This window comes from Tinamus guttatus, unplaced genomic scaffold (assembly GCF_059628265.1).
Source record: "Tinamus guttatus ecotype Peru unplaced genomic scaffold, ASM5962826v1 Tinamus_guttatus_pri_ptg000364l, whole genome shotgun sequence".
NCBI classification, from domain to species: Eukaryota; Metazoa; Chordata; class Aves; order Tinamiformes; family Tinamidae; genus Tinamus; species Tinamus guttatus.
In genome coordinates this window covers 2,180,843-2,200,111 of record NW_028288898.1, presented here as the reverse complement: position 1 = coordinate 2,200,111, position 19,269 = coordinate 2,180,843, and the positions used below count along the sequence as shown (strand labels likewise).

General features: G+C 44.9%; 1 protein-coding gene across 1 annotated transcript in view; it reads right to left on the bottom strand.

Moving 5' to 3' along the window:
* Positions 1 to 203: 203 nt before the first annotated feature.
* The window catches only part of LOC104580216 (glypican-5-like), a 269,794-nt gene continuing 250,728 nt past the window's right edge, over positions 204 to 19,269 (bottom strand). The window contains exon 9 of the mRNA XM_088530217.1: positions 204 to 468. Within this exon, the coding sequence (XP_088386343.1) occupies positions 272 to 468 (197 nt within the window). The 3' untranslated portion in view covers positions 204 to 271. The remainder of the gene's footprint in view (positions 469 to 19,269) is intronic.

Here is a 19,269-nt window from a genome sequence, read left to right as displayed (position 1 = left end):
GTGAACAAAACTGAGAAAAATGGTAACACGCACGTTTACAAATTCCGGGTTCCCAGTTATTTCTACCCAATAAGTTAAGCCACTGAGACCCGGGTGGTCTTTCCCTTGGTGCCTCGGGCGGGCTCGTGGCAGCCCCCCTGCAGGCACTGCGCGCGAGGAGGCTTCCCAACGGGCCCCGCGAGCTGGAGAGCCCCTGGACTTTGCTTTCGGGTGGGTAAGGCTGCGGGTGTCAATGACAGTGAGCAGGGACGCCGGCACCGCGGCCGCGCGGCTACAGCGGCCCGTGCCACAGGGCGGCCAGCGCCGCCACGACGCAGAGCCAGGAGGCCGGGCCCGCGCTGCTCCCCTTGCCGGGGACAGTGTGTTTGGAGGAGGACTTGACGGTGCTTGTGGTGGTGGTGGTGTCAGTCTTTTTCACAGTTGGCTTGGGTTCGTTCCTGTTTTCTGCATGGGTTTTCTTGAGTCCATCTGAAAACAGGAAAGTAAACGTGAGATTAATCGCGCAACTCAAGTCGTGGCTTTAAGTTCTGCCTGTTGCTGGAGAATATTCTACACCAGCCGGAATAATGGAAGCACGGAGGGAGAGCGAGGGGGGCCGAGCTGTGCCAAGCACCAGTCTTGCTCAGCAGCTCTGCTCTCCCTGTGCACGTAGGCACAGGCAAGGCCTCGTGATGGACGCCCCACGCTGCGCCACAGACCAGGCTTCCTCTGGCGCCAGCGACCTTCATTCACCTGGAATGGATCCAGCTCATAATGCAAATCACAGTGTTAGGAATGACTTGTTTGCAACATGCCCTAGGGAAACAGCGACCGAGTTTGTGAGCAGCCAACTTCTCCCAGGAGTCAACTTCCTGCCTTCCTCCTGTCCTGCTGCTGCTCTTAGCTTGCAGGCAACATGGGACCTTGGAGAAGGTGGCAAGACAGACTGCCAGCACAAGCAAGCAAATAGGTGTCTCCTACACCTTGTTCATCGATATGGGCAAGAAGAGTGTTGACAAAGAGAAAATTCTCCATGATTTTCCTAGTAGGGACAAGGATTTTTCTGTTTCGTTTTGAAAGTAGTAAAGTCATAGGGCCTTAATGTCTCTCAAAACTCATTCATTTTGGAACTTTTTTATATACAGGATTTGTAAGAAGGTGAGAAAGTTTTCCTTGAAAAAAAATAAATTTGGATTTTTAAAATGAGATAATGACTGATAGAGGTCTGCAGTTATCTTCATGTTGCTAAGCTTTATGTATGTGTTACTGAGCTACTTCTGCCCTTGCTCCCTTTCACAGGCACTCGGGGAAAAATCATAATTTCCTTTGATGATGGGACAGTAGTTTTACAGTCAATCTATAAAATATCCAAGTGTCTGGTAAAAACAAATGCCTACCTGGAAGAAATTATAAATTAGCAGTAATTGTTTTGGTCCAAGCTTAAGGGATTTTTGTGGTATTAATGAATGCAATGAACATTCACACAGAAAGCAAAAAGTACAGATTTGGAATGCAGATTAAACAACCGTCCAATCTTAAAATAAAAACTCTGAATCACAGAAGCAAGTTCCTGGCAGAAAGTGGAAAGATGGAAAGTATTCCAGAAATGTAAATGCAATCTGAGCTCATTGTCTGCATGTCAGTACTTCTGAACAACCATCAATAAACTCACTTGATAATAAAAATGAGCTATTGTATTGCAAAAATACACATTGTTCTTTGGCACTACGAACTGTAAAAGAAATGCAATGAATTTGTCCTTTTTTATCTTAGTATCAGTCCCTGAGGAACTCATGATTCCTCGAACCGATTCAAGGTTGACTCTATGGAGAAGGAGCACCGGCTGCCGCAAAGGTGCCGCAGCCGGAATTCCCTCCGGCGGGATGGAGACATCGCTCCCCTCCGCTGCAGCCTGCAATGGCGCTAGCAGAGAAGCGTGCGGGAAGCGCATGCTGCAAACGTATAGAAGGTATCAGTATTCCGGGGACACTTAAAGAAAAATGGACAACCTTCACGCTGTCATTAAAGCAAATTAAGAATAAATCATGGAAATAGGTGCGTTCTGACACTGCCGAGACTCCTTTCCATCACTGTCACTCTCCTTCCCCACTGCGGGAAAGGCACTATTTCTCTGCTGCCTCTTATATCATCCCAGCCTGCTGACTTCAGCTCTCTGGGGCCAGCTGATTAAATTAAGACCTCACTCAGGTAAATCTATTCCCCTCTTTCACTTGGCCATGTCCAGCATTGTAACTTGATTGGTCTCTATAAATTGGACAGCCTGAAATGTATTAATTCATTTATTTTCTTAATATTGACTTCACCAAAAATCTAAGGTAATATTTAATGCTACCAGAGAGGCTGTTGGTTTTTAAAAGCTTTGCTCTCTGTGACTACTTAATGCACTACATAACAGGCGTTAAATAATACATCAGAAAAGTCTGCCTTTATCCTTTCCAGGGGAAGGACTAAAATTTGAATTTTCTGTCTTTGAAGCAGGGTATATTCAGATGCTATTCATGGCCACTTCTAATCTGTGATCTAATTGTGCAAAACAGATAATTTATTACAAAAACTGTTTTTTTCCCCTCTTCTTAAAAATAATAAACCCATTCCTATTCCAGTTCATTTTTTTCCAACCCTGTATTTATTTTTTAAGCATAACAATTTCATGTTTTCTTCCAGCTTGCTGAGAGTTCCAGTTGCTTACTCACTCCAGGGTTTTGGCTGACAGAGTTAAACGAGTTTTCCTCTTAAATCTCTTCCTCCGAGTCAGGGATGATTATGTTCAGCCTACTACTGACATTCAAAAGCCAGAAAGTAGCGAGTGTGCTAAAAACTGTGTTGGTGTGAAGACTAGCACAGAAAGAAAACTCCAGTCTCAACAAAGCAGACACAGATGTTTAAACCCCATGAACTGAGCCCCCAAATCACGATTTCCTAAAAACCAACAAACCCCAATATTTTGGTCTGTTCTAGTATTCACCTCTTACGCATTGAGGTTTATAGTTCTCAATTAAAAGCTTTCTCTATTCCTAGGAACTTTATCGTCATCATCCCTCCTTCCCTTGGTAGAAACGTAGAAGACTTCAGCTGACCTTAGGCTGATACATATAACATCCTCTAGACACTGGGATATGAATGTTATTTTACACCATTAATCACCTGGTGCGATATATTAATTATTTCAGAATATCTTTTTTTAAAAGATCTCTGAAATACTGTATAGCTACACGTAGGATTTAAGGTGCTGGATACAACTTGGGGGACCCTTACCGAGGGCCTTGCAAAGCTGCGTGCAGAGCAGTTGGGTTGGTGGCGACTGAGCCCACCTCCTTACCTGAAGCTTCACCTCATTAACAAAGTTCACACCTTGAGAATATAAACAAGGCTCAGAATGAAAATTGTTTGACCCGGATGCTCAGAGCGTTTAGGCCTATCTTCACCTCGAGATCTGATCGCACATCGCTGCGCAGTGACGTGTGCGCCGCTCACGCGGCACCGAACCTTTCCTAAATGCTCCCTGGGATCAGAACCATCCTCCAGAAAGACCCGCTAGGGCAAAAGGGAGAGTCAAACCTGCACTGCCACCTCATTTAGGGACAGGAAGGCTCCTCTCTGGTGCGGGCTGAGCAAGCCTTTCAACCACTTGTGGCGAGTCACACGTTAAAGCACATCTGAGGCTTAGCTAATAACAATACAGGGGAAAATCCTTGAGACTATTATTTATTTAGGTTATTGTCAGGTTATCTGGCACAAATTCAAGTTACATTGGCACCCCAGCTGTTAGATCCTCCTCCCTGGCCTCAGTGCTGCACAGTTCGCTGCCCTGGTACTGGTAGGGATGAACCAAGATTGAATTATTTGCTGGTGTACGTGCATGCTGTTGCTCTCTAATGAACATAATCAGCAAGGTCTACTTAAACAGCTGTTGCAGTTTCCTACGGTCTCAAGGGGGAAGAACAAACTAATTTGCTTGACACAAAACCCTGCTCCAATTTTGTCCTTCCCCTGCCCTTTGCCCTGAGCCAACCCAGGGCTCCCGGCCAGGCTGTCCCTGGTGAGGGGGGCACAGCGCACGAGATCGTCACACTGGGCAAGCGCACAAGCCCCACGAGGGGATTTTGAATAAAAACCAAAGGGGGAGATTGGTCAGACTAGTCCTACAACATCTTAACTACAAGGGCTAGTTTCTGGTAGAATGGGACACTGATATTGAAGTCATGGTCACCAAACCCACAACATAGGAGAGATTTTGAACAAGTTTCCAAGGGCTTCATACCATGAGCTTCTAGGGAGAATTTTTAACGTGCCATTCCTTGGAGGGACCATTTATTTCTGCTTTCCTGCATGGATTACATGAACCTGCCCATTTCTCCCTAACCTTTTCATGCAAACACTGTTCTTTGAAATGACAAAATGCCAGCAACTACACAGGTAAATTAATGTCTTGGTCTTGAATGCGTCATCATGGTTGTAATGAGAGTCAGGCAATGCAGGTCTAAAGTGCATTGATCAGCACCTGCATTTGCTCTCCACGTTGTAGCTCAGTCGCTTGAGAAGTGTCACTTCAATCACAGACTTGGCTTTGGCTCGCAGCCTTGTGAGGAAATTATGGCAAGGTGCAACCTGGTAGACAGACTTTTATATTACAGTAGATGCCACAGTGTTATTATTAGCTTTTTATCACCTCTCGTAGCAAAAGGTGAAATTACTTTTACATATTCAAAGGAAGGAGCTCTGAAATTGCAAAACAAAAGCCGTCACCACAAAACGTTCTGGCAATTTCCAAATAATCTGTTATGCTGACACCGAGACCCGTGCTAATTATCGCTGGGTAGAGCCGCAGCAGGTAAATGGAAATAGGAGCGCTGGGAAGGGGAGCGTGAGAGCTCCCGACGTGCGAGGAATGCGTGATGCGGTTCTCAATACCGTGGTGTAAATATTGTCCACTAGACAATATTTATTAGGCAGGAAAAAAGGCAGGTTTAATATATCCCGTTCAGAGCTCCCAGAAGAAGGGAGATATTGATGTCTCCATAGCTTCTCACATATGTGATGTTCTGCCCCTTTCTGTTTCAGCTTGGGAATAGGGTTATTTCTATATAAACCTATTCCCCTACAAGAAACTCCAGCTTAGTCTGCAAGAGCCTTTAACCAGAAAAGACAAGAACCACCAAATCATTCACTTTCCTCAGGCAATCAGTAAGTTGCATTAGGTTTGGGCCAGCCTCTCCCAAAGACCTGCAGGACAAGATTACTGGGTTAATGGATTTGCTCCATGTTGGACCACAGTTCAGTGATCAGTCAGGATCTTCCTGCATGTCTTTTCAAGACACGTGTGACTGAAAGAGAAGTTGGCCTTGGGAGGACAGCCGTAGGCCGGGCCAACTTTCTAACAGCATAATAAACTCTGTGATCTTGGATCCTCTCTGTAAGACAGCAAGAGAACTACTTATTTCTTGCATACTCTGTGAATTTTGAATGTAAATTCCTCAGGGTCAGAACCCCAGCCAATCTGCACATGAAATAACATTACTTTTAGGAACTACTGTTTTAAATAAAGCCAGCTGCAACAAGGAATACAATGAAGAGGAGTCGGCAGCAACAGCAAGACCATTTGAGATGTCAGGTGCTGGAGGCTCACATAAAACAGCAACTCCTGGGGGCTAAAGCATAAAGCCTCAGCTGTAACGGGCCCTACAATGGTAACGTCAAAGGGAACCATCCGTCTGCTCCTTGGGAGGAAATAATCTGAGCCCAGAAAGCCGCGTGACTCGGTGGTCACCCCATGAATCCGGCAGTCATCCGCGAGAACAGGTTTCGTCATTTTGTTTATATTAACACAGGCCCTATTCAAATGCAGAGGAGCTGAAAGGATAGGCTTAAAACACGCCAAACATCTTTTACACTTCCTCGAAACATCTGTTTTCAGTCTAGTCCTAGGCACATGTTTGTGGCTGCATGTCTAAGCTTGTTCCGTTTGCCAGCGAGCTCGTCCGTACTGCTGCACAGCTGCCATGACATCCTGAAACACAGCATGCAAGTGTCTGTACAACACGATGTTCCCAGGGAATCCGCTCAACTTTGGTTGTAACTTTCTGGTAATGAAGGGAACTGAAGAGCTCCAGGAGAGCCTTCTGCCACCGCGGGCGGTGCAGTTTAATGGTTAAGTGGAGCCATTCTGTGCGTGCGCCACCGGTCACATCCCGAAGACCGAGGGCGAGCCTGACACCGCGGGGCCCACGTGTTCCAAACTCCTATTAAACTTAATGGGAGTTTGGGGGGACGCGAGGAATGCAGGGCTGACCTTTACGGCTAACGAGGACTCTGCGCTCTAGGCTTCAAAGATGAGGTGCCCCTGCCAGGCTGGAGCGCGCGCGCTCGGCACGCCAAGTGCCGAAGGCATCTGCTAAATATCACGCCACAGCTCAAAGCTGTAATTAAGAAAAATATCAACTGGCGCAAGGAAGAAAAATATTAGTAATAATTGAAAATGCTTTGGCAGTTGCTTTTGTTGTGATGATCTCATTAGTTTTGGTTACAGACTCTCGGCGGCTGACGCGGGCAGCCTTTGTTTGTGTTCTCCTTCTACCCACATCTTTCCCAGTTAACTTTTATTGCTCAATACAAAGGTCAAATCGACGGCTTAATTAAATTGCATACGGGGAAACTATAAACTTATTTTGGACGAGAGTACAAAAACATTCACAGCCATCCCAACTCCTCTCCCTCAGACACTCCTTATTTTCTTGAGAAAAAAAGAGCATGCGCTGTTGGCACTCTTTCCCTTAAGGGGAAACTGCACCTCCCTGCTTCAGAATGTACATGTCAGAAATATCCAGCCTTTTTATAAACTGCTAATTGTATTTGCAATTGGCATTGGTCAAGAGGATTTTAGTTTAACTCTGAAAAAACAAAGCTCCGTTTTGTAAAAACAACAGGATGCAATGTCACACCAGCACTAATGGAAGTCCAACTCGAAGCAAGGATTTGAACTTCATCTGCTTCACTTTAAACACAGGCTGTACCTTCAAAACAAATGCAATTACGCACCTGCTTGAGGCTCAGCATATGCCTGAATCCTCTCAGCCCGGAGGCCTGAAGCTGAAAAGCAGCAGAATGTTCTCTGTCTGCTGACAGCCTCTCAGGACACGGGAGCGCCTTCATGGATTTCCTGGCTCATGAGAGGAGGACAGAGCTGCACAGCCGGACACGTGGGGTGCGAGTCTGCTGCACCCCGTCCGCCAGCAACACTGGTCCGCTAAAACATTTATGTTTGTATGCAGTGATTTAGCTGCATCAAACATTTTTGCACCAGCGACGTTCTCAAAACTCCTGCAGCTCCTGCTCACGTGAAACCAGGTGAGCTCTGGGGAAGGACTAAGCCAGCTGAGAACAAGCCTGGGGCTTCCATGGGAAGGAACTACTCAGATTAAGTAACAGGAACACAACAGAAAGAGACTGGACAATAAAAATTGCTGTGTGCCACCGAGTGAGGTCTCTCCTGACTCCATAAGGAGACTCCAGGCAAGGCAGACTGCTACCTGCTTGGAAGGCTATGCTCTTGCATTTTAGGATAAGCAGATGTCTTATCTGAAAGGAATGGGCAGGGGAAAACAACCCACCAAGGAGTTGCTCTCCCACCAGCCTCGGGGCAGAGCCCTTTGAGCTCAGAGCCCTTTCGAGGTGGGGCAGATTCAAGACAAACATTTCAAGCAGCCTGACTAAATCCCCAAATATAACAACCACAAACGAGGCATCAGCTTCCAGCACGCAGGCACAGAAAAACAATCAGATTTCTTTCTAAAAACATCTGAAAGACTCTTTCCACCCTGCAAACATTTTGTTCTCATCAGTGCCTGCTCTATAAAAGCCAGTCAAGTTCTCCTGATTATTCCCATCGCGCCCCAAGACACTGGACAGGCACCATTCCTGCTGCCAGATTTTGAAGTCACCAAACCCTTAACTTCCCTCATACTGATGATGGCAGCAAGAAGAATTTAAAATGTTGCCTGCACTTCTGTTGTTTCTTTAGCACAAATAGAATCACATTAGAAACCTTTTCAATAGGTTCTAATATGATACAATTGTAACTGATGTTTAATTATAGAATAAACATCGAAACCATATCAATCTACATAACGTGATTTCTTTCAACATAGGCGATGAAAAAGATTAGCTATGATATCAAAGGATAGTTCTGGCCTTTAGATAAATCAGCAGAAAACATTTTTTACTGAATCCTTCCAGTATATCATTTCAGTCAGGACCAAAACCAAAGGAAATTATGACAAGATTTTATCCCAAGTTATTCATTTTTGATTTAATATTGAGAGCAGGAAGAGGAAAACATCACAGCATTAGACCTGCTTCAGCTCTGGTGTGGAAAGTTTGAATTACCCTGTCTCCTGCTACAGCCTGGCAAATATGCAGCAGGCATATCCTCTATTTCACATTGCTCGGTCTATGCAGCCAGGCAGAACCCCAGCTCTACCACAGCTGACAGTTATTGACGGAGAGGATGATTAGAGTCATCACTCCACTGAATATCTGTAGCAAGAACATGTCACATGTAAAAAATCCAAAAGGCTTAAAAACATTATCTTATTAATAGTGTGCAGTGAAACAGAGGAACCCTTATCACATTTAGCAGGAAGAATACTCAAATCAACATGAATGTAAGGGAGATATACAACTGAAGGTAAAAAATAAACTTTTATAATAAAATGTCTTATGAAATCAAGCACAAGCCATTACCATATGCAGAAGACTGTGCTCAGTCAGTGTTCAGGCTATGCAGCAAATGAAGGGAACGAAACGCGTGTGCAGAGCAAGCAATGATCACATTCCCTAAGCTCTGTTTGGGGCGGGGGAATCGGTCCTTTCCTTTTTCACGGCAGATATACAGCCCAAAAGCAAAGGTCAGAATTTAGCTGTGGTGCACAACAGACTAAGGACTATAAATCTTTCGTCTCTTTTAGAGCAACAGCATCACTAAACTTCATTTGTCGGCAGTGACAAAGCAGAGACCACTTGCTTCTTACTTGGAGTCATTTGGAAAAATCATTTTTGGCTGTAAAACCTCACATCCGATAGCCACCCCTTGAGGTATTAACTCGATTTGAGAGTGATGAAAAGGCCCTTTGGAGTGATGAATATTGCAGTGAGACGCGAGGCACGACGCACAGCTGGGACTGTGATGAAGAGCAGCACGGGACGCAAGGCCCTTCTCCCCGCACCTGCAGCATCTCTCCAATGGATCCTGCCCAGGGCGCAGGGTGCCAGAGGGAAAATCTATTATTTTTTTAAGCAGGAAAAAGTTGGAGAGCAGGAAAGCAGCAGGGTCTTTGCTGCAGGCGAGTGGAGAGCAGCAGGAGACTCCAAATCCGGAAATCAAATGAACTGTCCTACCGAGGCCAGCTAAGGCTCTAACTAGAATAAACACAGAGAAGGCCATTTCTGCTTGTTTGGACGCTCACAACCAGCAGAGATACAGGCAGAGCACTTCGTTAGGTGACCGACCACGTGGCTTGATGTGTGTGTGCTTCCAACCAGCCAAAGGAGCTGTGACAGGCGCTCAGGCTGCTCTGAGATTTATCACTTATTGCCAATTTCTTTCTGTCATAAGAACTCCAGAAGAGGGAAAAACCTGCCGGAAGTTCATGAGAGCTGACACCATGTGCTGCAATGGATCTTTTGGCACTGCTGCAGCCTATTATGCAAATATGCATCAGTGGACTCTGTAAAACATAAATTATGCAAATGGCCATTTAGAGACTCTTCAAAATGCAGATTACTTGCCTGATGTTTGGGGACAATTAACATCTCTGATGTGAACCTGCACTCAGGGACTGCAATGCTACAGCCTAGGGATGACAGGCCTGGCAAACCTTATTCTGCATGCAGATTCAACCTGGAAACGACAGACTTCTGCTCTAAAGTCAACTGTGTCATGATCTACTTAAGTGACATATCATTGACACCACAGGTTGCAAGAGACCCTTTAATTGCCTGTTGTATCAATGCTCCAAAAAATCTGACCTGGAATTCAGATCTGTGCTTGTTCATTTGAGATTATTAAGATTTTTTAATTAATACTTAATATTTTAATTGATACAAGCCAAACTTATGTGCGTGGAGGTGGGAAAAGAGACATGGGACTATACACAGGGTTGTTAGACTGCACAGGATAGAGAATTAAAGAGAAGAGGAAGAATTCACTACACAGCTCAAATACTGGAACTGGGATCTAGAAAGTGACAGCTATTTATCTAGTTCACACCCCATACTCTAAAACAGGGCTTCCTATTTTGGTGCACTGCACTGCTCACAAGCGAAATGCAAGAGACTATTGTCTATGATGGTTCATCTTGTTCAAAGGGTAACCAGTGCCTAGGAAAAGAATATCCTGAAAATCAGGGCAGAGAACATGTCAGGAAAGCTTTCCCCATTCATATTCATGGTCAGTGCTACACAGAGGGTGAGAAACAGAACAGAAAACATCCTGCAACTTTATCACTGCTAGACTATGACGCGAGGAATGAGGAAGGAAAGAAAGCATCATATGGGAAAGTCAAAATACAACAGGGTTCTGGGTGAATCTTTATGCTGGGTCTTAATGAAACACATGAACGTGGAAGCTGAGGACAAGCAGAATGTCAGGAATTACTTACAGTTATTTAATAATTATGGAAAGTAAAATTTTCTTTAGCTTAGTTCATCATGGTTAAGAGTTTTGCCAAACAATGGCTATTTTGGTCATATTTTGCTATAAAGCAAAAAAATCACTGAGTATTTGCCTTTGGAAAGAATGCAGAGAAACTGGGCTTTCCCAGTAGTAAATTCAGCATCTGTTAGACTTCATTAAACTCTTGCTTAAGTTAAATTGAGATGGGTGAAATTAACCTTTATACTTCTACAGTGCTCTTCCTATTTGAAGCAATTGAATGAAAGCTGCAGACCAAGGGCATCTTTCTGCTTTTTAACTTCAAAGAACATTTATTCAGAGACAGCATGTGAGCATCACATAATTGGAGCCAGCTGATGGAGACAGGGCTGCACAGTGTGTTAGTTGGGGGGAAAAGGCCATAATTTAAGGATAGATTAGAGGCCTGAAGCAAAGTTCATCATGACTGGCACGTTGCAGAGGAGAGGCAGGAGTCTCCCAGACGGGCAGAGTAGGACAAGTGGAAGGTCCTACCTGGCTCCATGATATTCCCTGAGCAAGCAACCAACTGCCCTAAGAAAACAAAGGACTCGGAAGGCAACTTGCAACCATTCCTCTGACTTCCTTGCTGGGTCTCCAGGATGTGGACAATAATTTATGTGCATTGAGTACCTAAGCATAATAGGGTCATGATTATGACTGAAGCATTCATGCATTGCTGTCAAATCAATAGTTATAGCGAGTCAAGCATGGTAGGTTAGATACTACTTTGCCTTCCTTTAATTATCAAGGTATGGTGACAAGTTAGACTGAATTCAGAGGTTACAGTTACCAGCCATTCAGTAAGCTTGGAAGCAAATTGCAAACCTCACAATTAACAGCCATCCAGATACAACTTCAGATTAAAAACATGTAATTGTTACAAAACACCAAAGAACTGCAATTTCAATGAATTGCCTTCAACTAGTACATACTGGGCTAACTTCTCTCTAGCACGGGCTCCACATGCTCAAGCAGTGCAGGCTGCGGAAACCTTCAAAGCTGAAAGGAAGCCGACAGGATGGACCATCTCACATCTGTTTGTGTGCAACAAATTGTTGCTTCTTGCTGAAGGTGAGGAGGAAGTTTAGTTCTCCCGTTAAGAGTAAATGAGAAACAAGACAAGGTTGTGGAATGATGGTGGTTTCCAAAGCAGCACTGAACGATTCCTGAGAGATAACAAGGCGCAGAGGTCTGACTTGCGTAATGGCTACTACAGCAGCATCCCTGAAGGGAGGAGAGGAGGGAAGAGTCCCCTGAATAGGGACTGATGCTCCGTCTCTTTTCCCCTCATTTCCACCAGTTTCTATTGAAGAAAAAGAACCAATTTGCAAACTTACAGACCCAGCGCTACCATCGTCCGCAGGGATCAAAACACAGGGCTGCAAAGAAGGGCCTGTGGGCATCCAAAGGCAGACTAAGGAAAAGCAGAGCCCTCCGTTGGACAGGACAGGGTGATAAAGGACATGGAAAAGAGTAAAAGGTTTTAGAAATCTTGTTTGCCACAGCGTTACTGCCAAGATCATGTCTCGAACTCCTGCCTTGGGGTCCTGGGCAGTGACATACCCATGGCAGAGAAAAATCAAGTGAAGGGACACGTGTTGCTGCTGGGACCATGTAAGCAGCTCGGAAATTGCAGCATCTCCATCGCTGGTGTTGAAAGCACCAAGAGCTAGGCTAGGCTCACAGGAGCAGTTTGGGTAAATGATTCTGGCTTGAAGCACAGCAGGGCACTAGAGAAAGCTTCTTGGTCTCTGTTTCTGATCCTCCTATGATTCCACTCGTGTTGATGAATCTATTCCATGTGAAAAGCAAATGAACTTTTCAATCAGTTTGTGACTAAATTTGAAGCCATCTATAAAAACTGAGGGTGAACATCTTGTAAAAGGAATATACATTGGCAGCTACCACTGACGAAGTGCTATCAATAGGCATTAAAGCTGCAAATGGCAAGGTGCTGGCAAAGTGAAAAGAATTACTGCATAAAGTAGAAAGCCAATCTGTATGATGAGCAGAGTATACGTAAAGTAGAGCAAATTACCAGACACAGAGATGAGAGCACAGCGGCAGGGAAGCTGATTAAGAAGTCCTTGTGAAGAAGCCTTGAGGGCTGGCCAGTTCCTTCTCGTTTTCTGGCATCCCTTCTAGCTGCTCCCCCAGTAAAAGAGCACTGTGATACAAGAGCACACGTGGTCACGGATTACATGTGGCTGAGGGATGAGGAATCTCCCTGCAAGCAGCTGCGTGGAGCTGCCATCCCTCTTTCAGAGCAATCCTGCTTTCGACAGCTGCAGTCACCTTGGATGAAGGCCAAAGGAGGGGACTCGAAAGGCCCAGTGCCCAAATGCCCCCGGGAGAAAGGAGCTGCCTGCGGGCCGGGCCCTGGGTGCCGCTGGCACCTCGAGGCAGCGGCAGCTGCAGTCTCTGCTGCTCTGGTTCTGCTTTCCTACCGCCCTGTCCTCCACATGTGCATCCTCAGAGACACAAGAGGCTTAAGACCGCACAAGACCATGGGCTGCTGGTTCTTGCTTTAACCTAGAAGCCTGATTTTTATTTATTTTTTCCTTTTCTCCTTTCTTTCTAATTAATTACAATGGGATTTTATCCTCTAATCCCTTAGCTGGAGAATAATCAAATGACTTCCAGAACATGGATAGGGGTTTATGGATCTGTAGCAGTTCAAGTGGTAGAAGCCTGAAACAGCTAAGCATGCTCAGGTTTTCTTTTAAAGAGAAATTATGAATCAGGTAAGCTTTGTACTCGATATTTGTAATAATGATTTGTGTTAGTGAAAAATTAATTGCATCTGGACTGTATTTGATATAACTGAGATCTGAGCTTGGCTTACAGTCAAAAACAGGACTGACTTAAGTCATGGTTTGTGGTGGGAATGGTGGGAGATGATTTTGTGCTTTACTTGCTATCCAGGAACATTTCAAGACATTGCAAAAAATCCACAAACACAACTGGAAGTCTGATTTACACACCCATTTGAAAATCACTGATGCTTTAAGTCTTCCTCTTTATGACACTGTCTGCTTTAAATAAAAGAGTATGTAGAGGAAGCCTTTCAAAAATTCATGACTATGTTACTTTAACAGTAACATTTTTGCCCTGTATGCCTGGGGTTGGGAAAGAGCAGGGCTTGGGAAGGACAGCAAGGGAAGGCACCTGGGTGGGAGCGCTGCAGAAACTGCCTTTCCCAGGATGATCCATCTCTTGGTCCAGGATCACATGGTGCACTGACCTGCATCTCTCCCAGAAAGGTGCCTGGCAAATCCAATGGAGAGCCCAGTGCATACACACCCCGGGGCCATTTCCCAGCTCTTCCTGCTGTACTGTATGTCCTCAACCCTGCTGTAAAACCCTGCACAAAGAGCAGCGTCTGTCCGGCCCTGCAGACCTCTGCAAGGCTACCTTAAGCTCAAGGCCATGGTGAAAACGGTCCAAATAACTTTTCTGCCACTATAACCTTAAATGTTTCCCTCTGGTTTGGACAGCAGGAGGGAGGGAAACCAGGCGCTGCTGGTGCCCGCAGCGCAGGCAGGGCCAGGAAACCTGCACTGAGAGCAGCAGCTACGTGCACAGCTGTGGGAATTCTGTACTTTTAACTCCTATTACTGGGCCCTTAATAAAGCCTTTAAACCAAGACAATTAAACCCACACTTTTTTAGTAATTCTGAAGCTATTATTGTCATATAATTTCTGCAATAATTGCCTGTAAAATATGACTGAAACATGAACGCAACAAAACCCAAACACACCCCAGCCTCCCTCCCCAGAACACTGCATCCTTCAAATCCTGGACTTTTTCAGCGACTAAAAGCCATATTTCAGCTGAACTCCCAGTGTTTGGATAAAATTTATGGTATAGCAGCCAAGTAATTTATACTCTTATTTGGAATGAGGTTTCTAAATTCTGCTTCACTTCTGATGCCAGTTTCTATGCTATATTCCATCATTTGCCAGTGAAAGATTTTCTTTAGAGTTAAGACATTCAGATGAATCACATTTTCTTTGCATCTTTTTTTATATGAAAGGTTTCCTTGTCTCTGTAATTCCCACTCCCCACCCTCCAATTTCTGTTGCTTTCATTGTGCAGAGGCAGACTGGGATATTTATTCCCTTACTTCACAATGAATAGTACAACATATCACTGAAAGCCCTTCAGAAATCAATGAGACTTTTTATGGAGCATGGTACTACTCACTGGGAGCAGGAGCGTTTCAGTCTGGCTTGAAGCAAGATGACATAGGTTGAACTGAGTACAGTCACCGCTGTAATACACGACCCTGGAAAAGCTCCTCAAAGTAGTTTCCATGCCAATTCCATAAAGACAATGGAAAAAGTAACTTTTACATTTCTAAAAACTCTTCCATTCCAGAGGCCTAGCAGATGTTACAAGCAGGAAATGTGGCAGCACTCCCCAGAAGTATTATTGCCATTTCTCAGATAACTGAGATGTGAAGAGGCTAAAAAGATCTGGTTTACACCGAGGAAAGCTGTGATTACACTGAAAGTCAGCAATGCACTTACGTTACTCGGTTCTGAAACTGATGCAGCTGTTACCATTTCATTCTAAATCGAAGCATTCACTAAAAGGCAATTCAACCTATCTCCAAATCAAAATCGAGTTGCATAAATAATTAACGTTAAGCAGGGCTCCAGGCTTGGAGCTTCCATGTAGCTCGTGCTCCTTCGCCCAGGGCGTTCCGTGAAGGATCGTCTTTGTTCTGCTCGTCCAGCTCCGAGCACAACAGCGTTCCGGCCCCTGTTGGGGCAGCAACTATCATTTACTTTATTTACCTAATTGCAGCATAATAGAGTGCCTGATCTAGCCAAGAATAGGATGAGCATCTACAGTAGGAACTGCAGTAGCTGCAGTAATGCAAGGTGTTACGGCTCTTAAAAGCAGATGTGATGTTAGTTCGCAGCACTTTTTACTGATACACTGCACAGTAACTGATAAGCTGGAGGTACCAAAGGCAGTGTTATAACAGGGAAAACTATCTGCAAGCAGCTGGCAGGTAGGATGCAGCATGACACTGGGGCACACAGACAAGTGCCACCCATAATCTAACAGAGCTCAGCGCCCATCTGGGATGCGCTGTATTCTGTTGTGTGCCCTGCTAGTGCACAGGGTCCTAGTGCAAAGGGAGATTTCAACTTCACAGGCCAAACTTTGGCATTTGTCTTACATTTGGAACAGGAGAGAACATGTGGTCTGACCCTGATTAACGCACAAATATTTAAATATCATCTACTAATGAGCAAAAGGTGGCTAGCATTTAAAGGGAAGGTAAGCTGAATCTCTTATCGGTACCTGCTCCCTGCAGAAGGTGAGAGGAACAGACTTCTGCACACACTACAGGAAGGATGGCCATCCCTTAGTGTCACAGCGGGGTTATGGCTCTAATTGGCTACTGGAAACAGAGGAATTCATCTGTACACACACAAGAGCAGCGTGAAGAACACGCAGCAGCATGTAGAGCACTCGTTCCCATTTTGCTTTTTACGTACCTCTTGTAAAAACAATCATTTATTGTCGCAATAGACCTGTTCTAATGTAAATCACACAAACATATCAGTACATTATCGCTGTCTCCTTGGGTCTATTTTTTTTGGCAACTACATTTGCCACCACTGTCAGGAGTCAAGACTGTCGATTACCCCACAGCACAGAGCAAAAAGCAGCATGCAAGAGGTGGGCGCACTGCTCAAGCCAAGTGCCTAAGACAGTGACCGCTGATCCCTCCGCGGCAGGAGACGGAAGGAGGAGGGTTGCTGAGCTGCTTGTCTCTTCGGGCACAGGTGAGTCCGAGCAGGGCTCCCTGCGGGCTCCCGAGCACACAAACCTGCAAGGCAGACGGGGAGGGCGAGGTGAGCTGCCCATCTGCCCTCCCTCACACTCATGGGCCGGGCAGCAGGATGCTGGTTTGGATGGCAGCCCACCCTACAGCAAGGGGCAGAGCTCCTTCTCATCCCCAAAGCAAAGAAATTAGGTCCTGGGACACCTGGCTCTGTCGCTCATTGCCCCTAGGGCGGATGGGAAGGAAAAGACATATTCCTCTTGGTGCCTGAGGGGCAAACCAAAGAGTGCAGGAAAGAGGCTGGGAAACAAGGTTTAAATCAAGGGGCTTGATAGAAAAATCTTCACCTTGATACATCTCAGAATGGGATTTATCTACTTCTATAGAGAAGTGCCTGGGGAGAAATAAGGGCCTTTGGCCCAAAATCAACAGCATTGTTGTTAATAGGACCTAAATAAATATGCCTGTCTTTTTCCCCTCTGGGACTAGTCGCTGCATCTTCTCAAAACATTCCTCAACTTTAGAGCCAGTTAACCCTGCTTGAAAAAGAGCCTGAGATGCCAAGGAGGAGAACAAGAAGGATGGATAGAGAAGCCCGCACACCCAAGCACTACTGACAAAAACCCTGGGATGAGCAAGTTAGGGCTTCGGCGAGTTGACTCCAAACCAAACCTCGGTGGGTTTCAGTGGTTTCTGGCAAGGTGTCACTACACACCAAGGTCAACTTTTAGCCCTTACTTGTTAGTTGTCCAAATGACTGAAACTGCAGAAAACCAAAAAGAAACACAACCACATGTGTTACTGTGAATTGCTCACCTGCTTCTACCAGCAATAACATTTGAATCTGATGTGCTTATTTCTTGGCTCAAATCAAAAGCAACACTCTGTACAAGCAAACAGAATATCTCTTACTTTCACACCCTCTAAGTAGAGGCTGCAAGATCCTGAAATTCTATATATTGCCCAGACAGTATTTTGCAGAGTGGTATTTCCTAGTCAACACCCAGCATAAAATGAATACAGATAGCTATTTGCTCTAATAATTACTGTTTAATAGGAAGGATTAATAATCTGTCCTGGATCTGCCATCCATCTATAGCAAATTTGGCTGGATGAGTAGCACTCATTAAAAATGAACTTATCAGTGTTTTGACCTGACGTTGATTGCGTCCTCTCTGGTGGTTCAGATGCACCTTTTTATTTGATAGGACACTGTAATCTGCAATGGCATTTGAAATAATACTGTCACCAAGCCCCAGAGATGAACAGGGTGTGATTTGTAACGGCAGGAGCGGAACAGACACGCACAGCACTAACCGCCGAGCAGGTGAACACTGATGTGTTATGCTACAGGACAAATATTATAGAAGCAAATAAGAGCTGAAGATGCACAGGTAACAGGGCAGCTGCTAACAAGCCTCTTTGCTCCCTTCCTTGCTTATCGCTCTTTCACTATGATTTGACTGTAATTTTCCTTAAAGAGGAGAATTCTGGTGTCTCTTTTCTCAAATCTTTAGGCCTAGAGCAGCCAGAAAAAGAAGTTCTGTAAATGTGGACCGCAGCACCTCTGAGCAATCCCCTCTGGGAACAGCAGGAAAGCTGCACTGCACAAGACCTGCCAGTGGACGCTGTTCAAGATAGCTGATCGCAAAAGCAGCACCTCTGCTAGAAGGCAGCAGTGCCCCAGCGCAGACACGGCCAGGGCCATGCCCTGTGTGCAGAGGACAGCAAACCTGCTCACGCTTCCCTGGAAGATCAGGCTGCCAAACCAACCGCAATATCTACCCAGCAGAAATAACCTTTCTGCCAGCTGCGAAGAGAAAGCAACTCAGCCCGGCTTATAGACTGACTATGACTCCAAACTGGAGTTGGAACTGCTGAAGGCCAGTTTCAGGGAAGGCCAGGGAACTCCGGACCTTGCCAGGGGCAACATACTGAGGTAGCAACTTTGGTCAACAGAAGAACCCTAATACTGCAAGACTGGTGTCAGTTTTTCTGCTTTAATGAATGACTACACAGCATCAAACTCTGAAATGATTTGGTGAACTTTCCAAAGAAGACTCCAAATAACTTCAAGCACTTTTACAAGTTTCACTACTGTCAAATAGGGATTCTCTGTTTTCCTGCAACTTCAAAAACTCCAACCAAATATGGAAACTTCGGTACAACTTCTTTTCCTAATCTAGCTAGCCTAATATTACACATGAAATTGTTGTTGTGGGGTATTTAGTATACATAAGTAAACCTGATAGCTGAAAAGTTTTATATCTGGAATAATTACTTGTTTAAATGAAATAGATACACCAAAAATCTCATGAATTTGATTCTTTGTTGTAAAGGACATCAAAGCAGTGACAAACTTGAATAAACAAACTAAGGTTACAGAAAACACTTCTAAAATGTATTTTCAGAGATGTGCTAATGTATTGGAGAGAGGAAAGCAAATTAAGGGTCAAGCCCACACTGAAACCAAAGAGAATTCCACCTCATATTTACAAATACTTAGAGGAACCATTTATTCACTGAGGTTGTCCAAGAGTTTGATTTTATCTAGACCACAGCACTGAGGAAAGCATATTTTAATTAAAATCCTTACTGCACCAAACTCCCCAGGTCAATACTTACACCCTATTCATGTCAGAGACGTGCTTCAACGCTTTGAAAATAGGCCCAGGCTGCTGCATTTAGGACATACTTGCAATGAATCAGCTTCTACCAAGTGACCTGCAGTCTCCTGAGAGCTTGCCACAGTATGAGGCCTTCTGAAGTAGG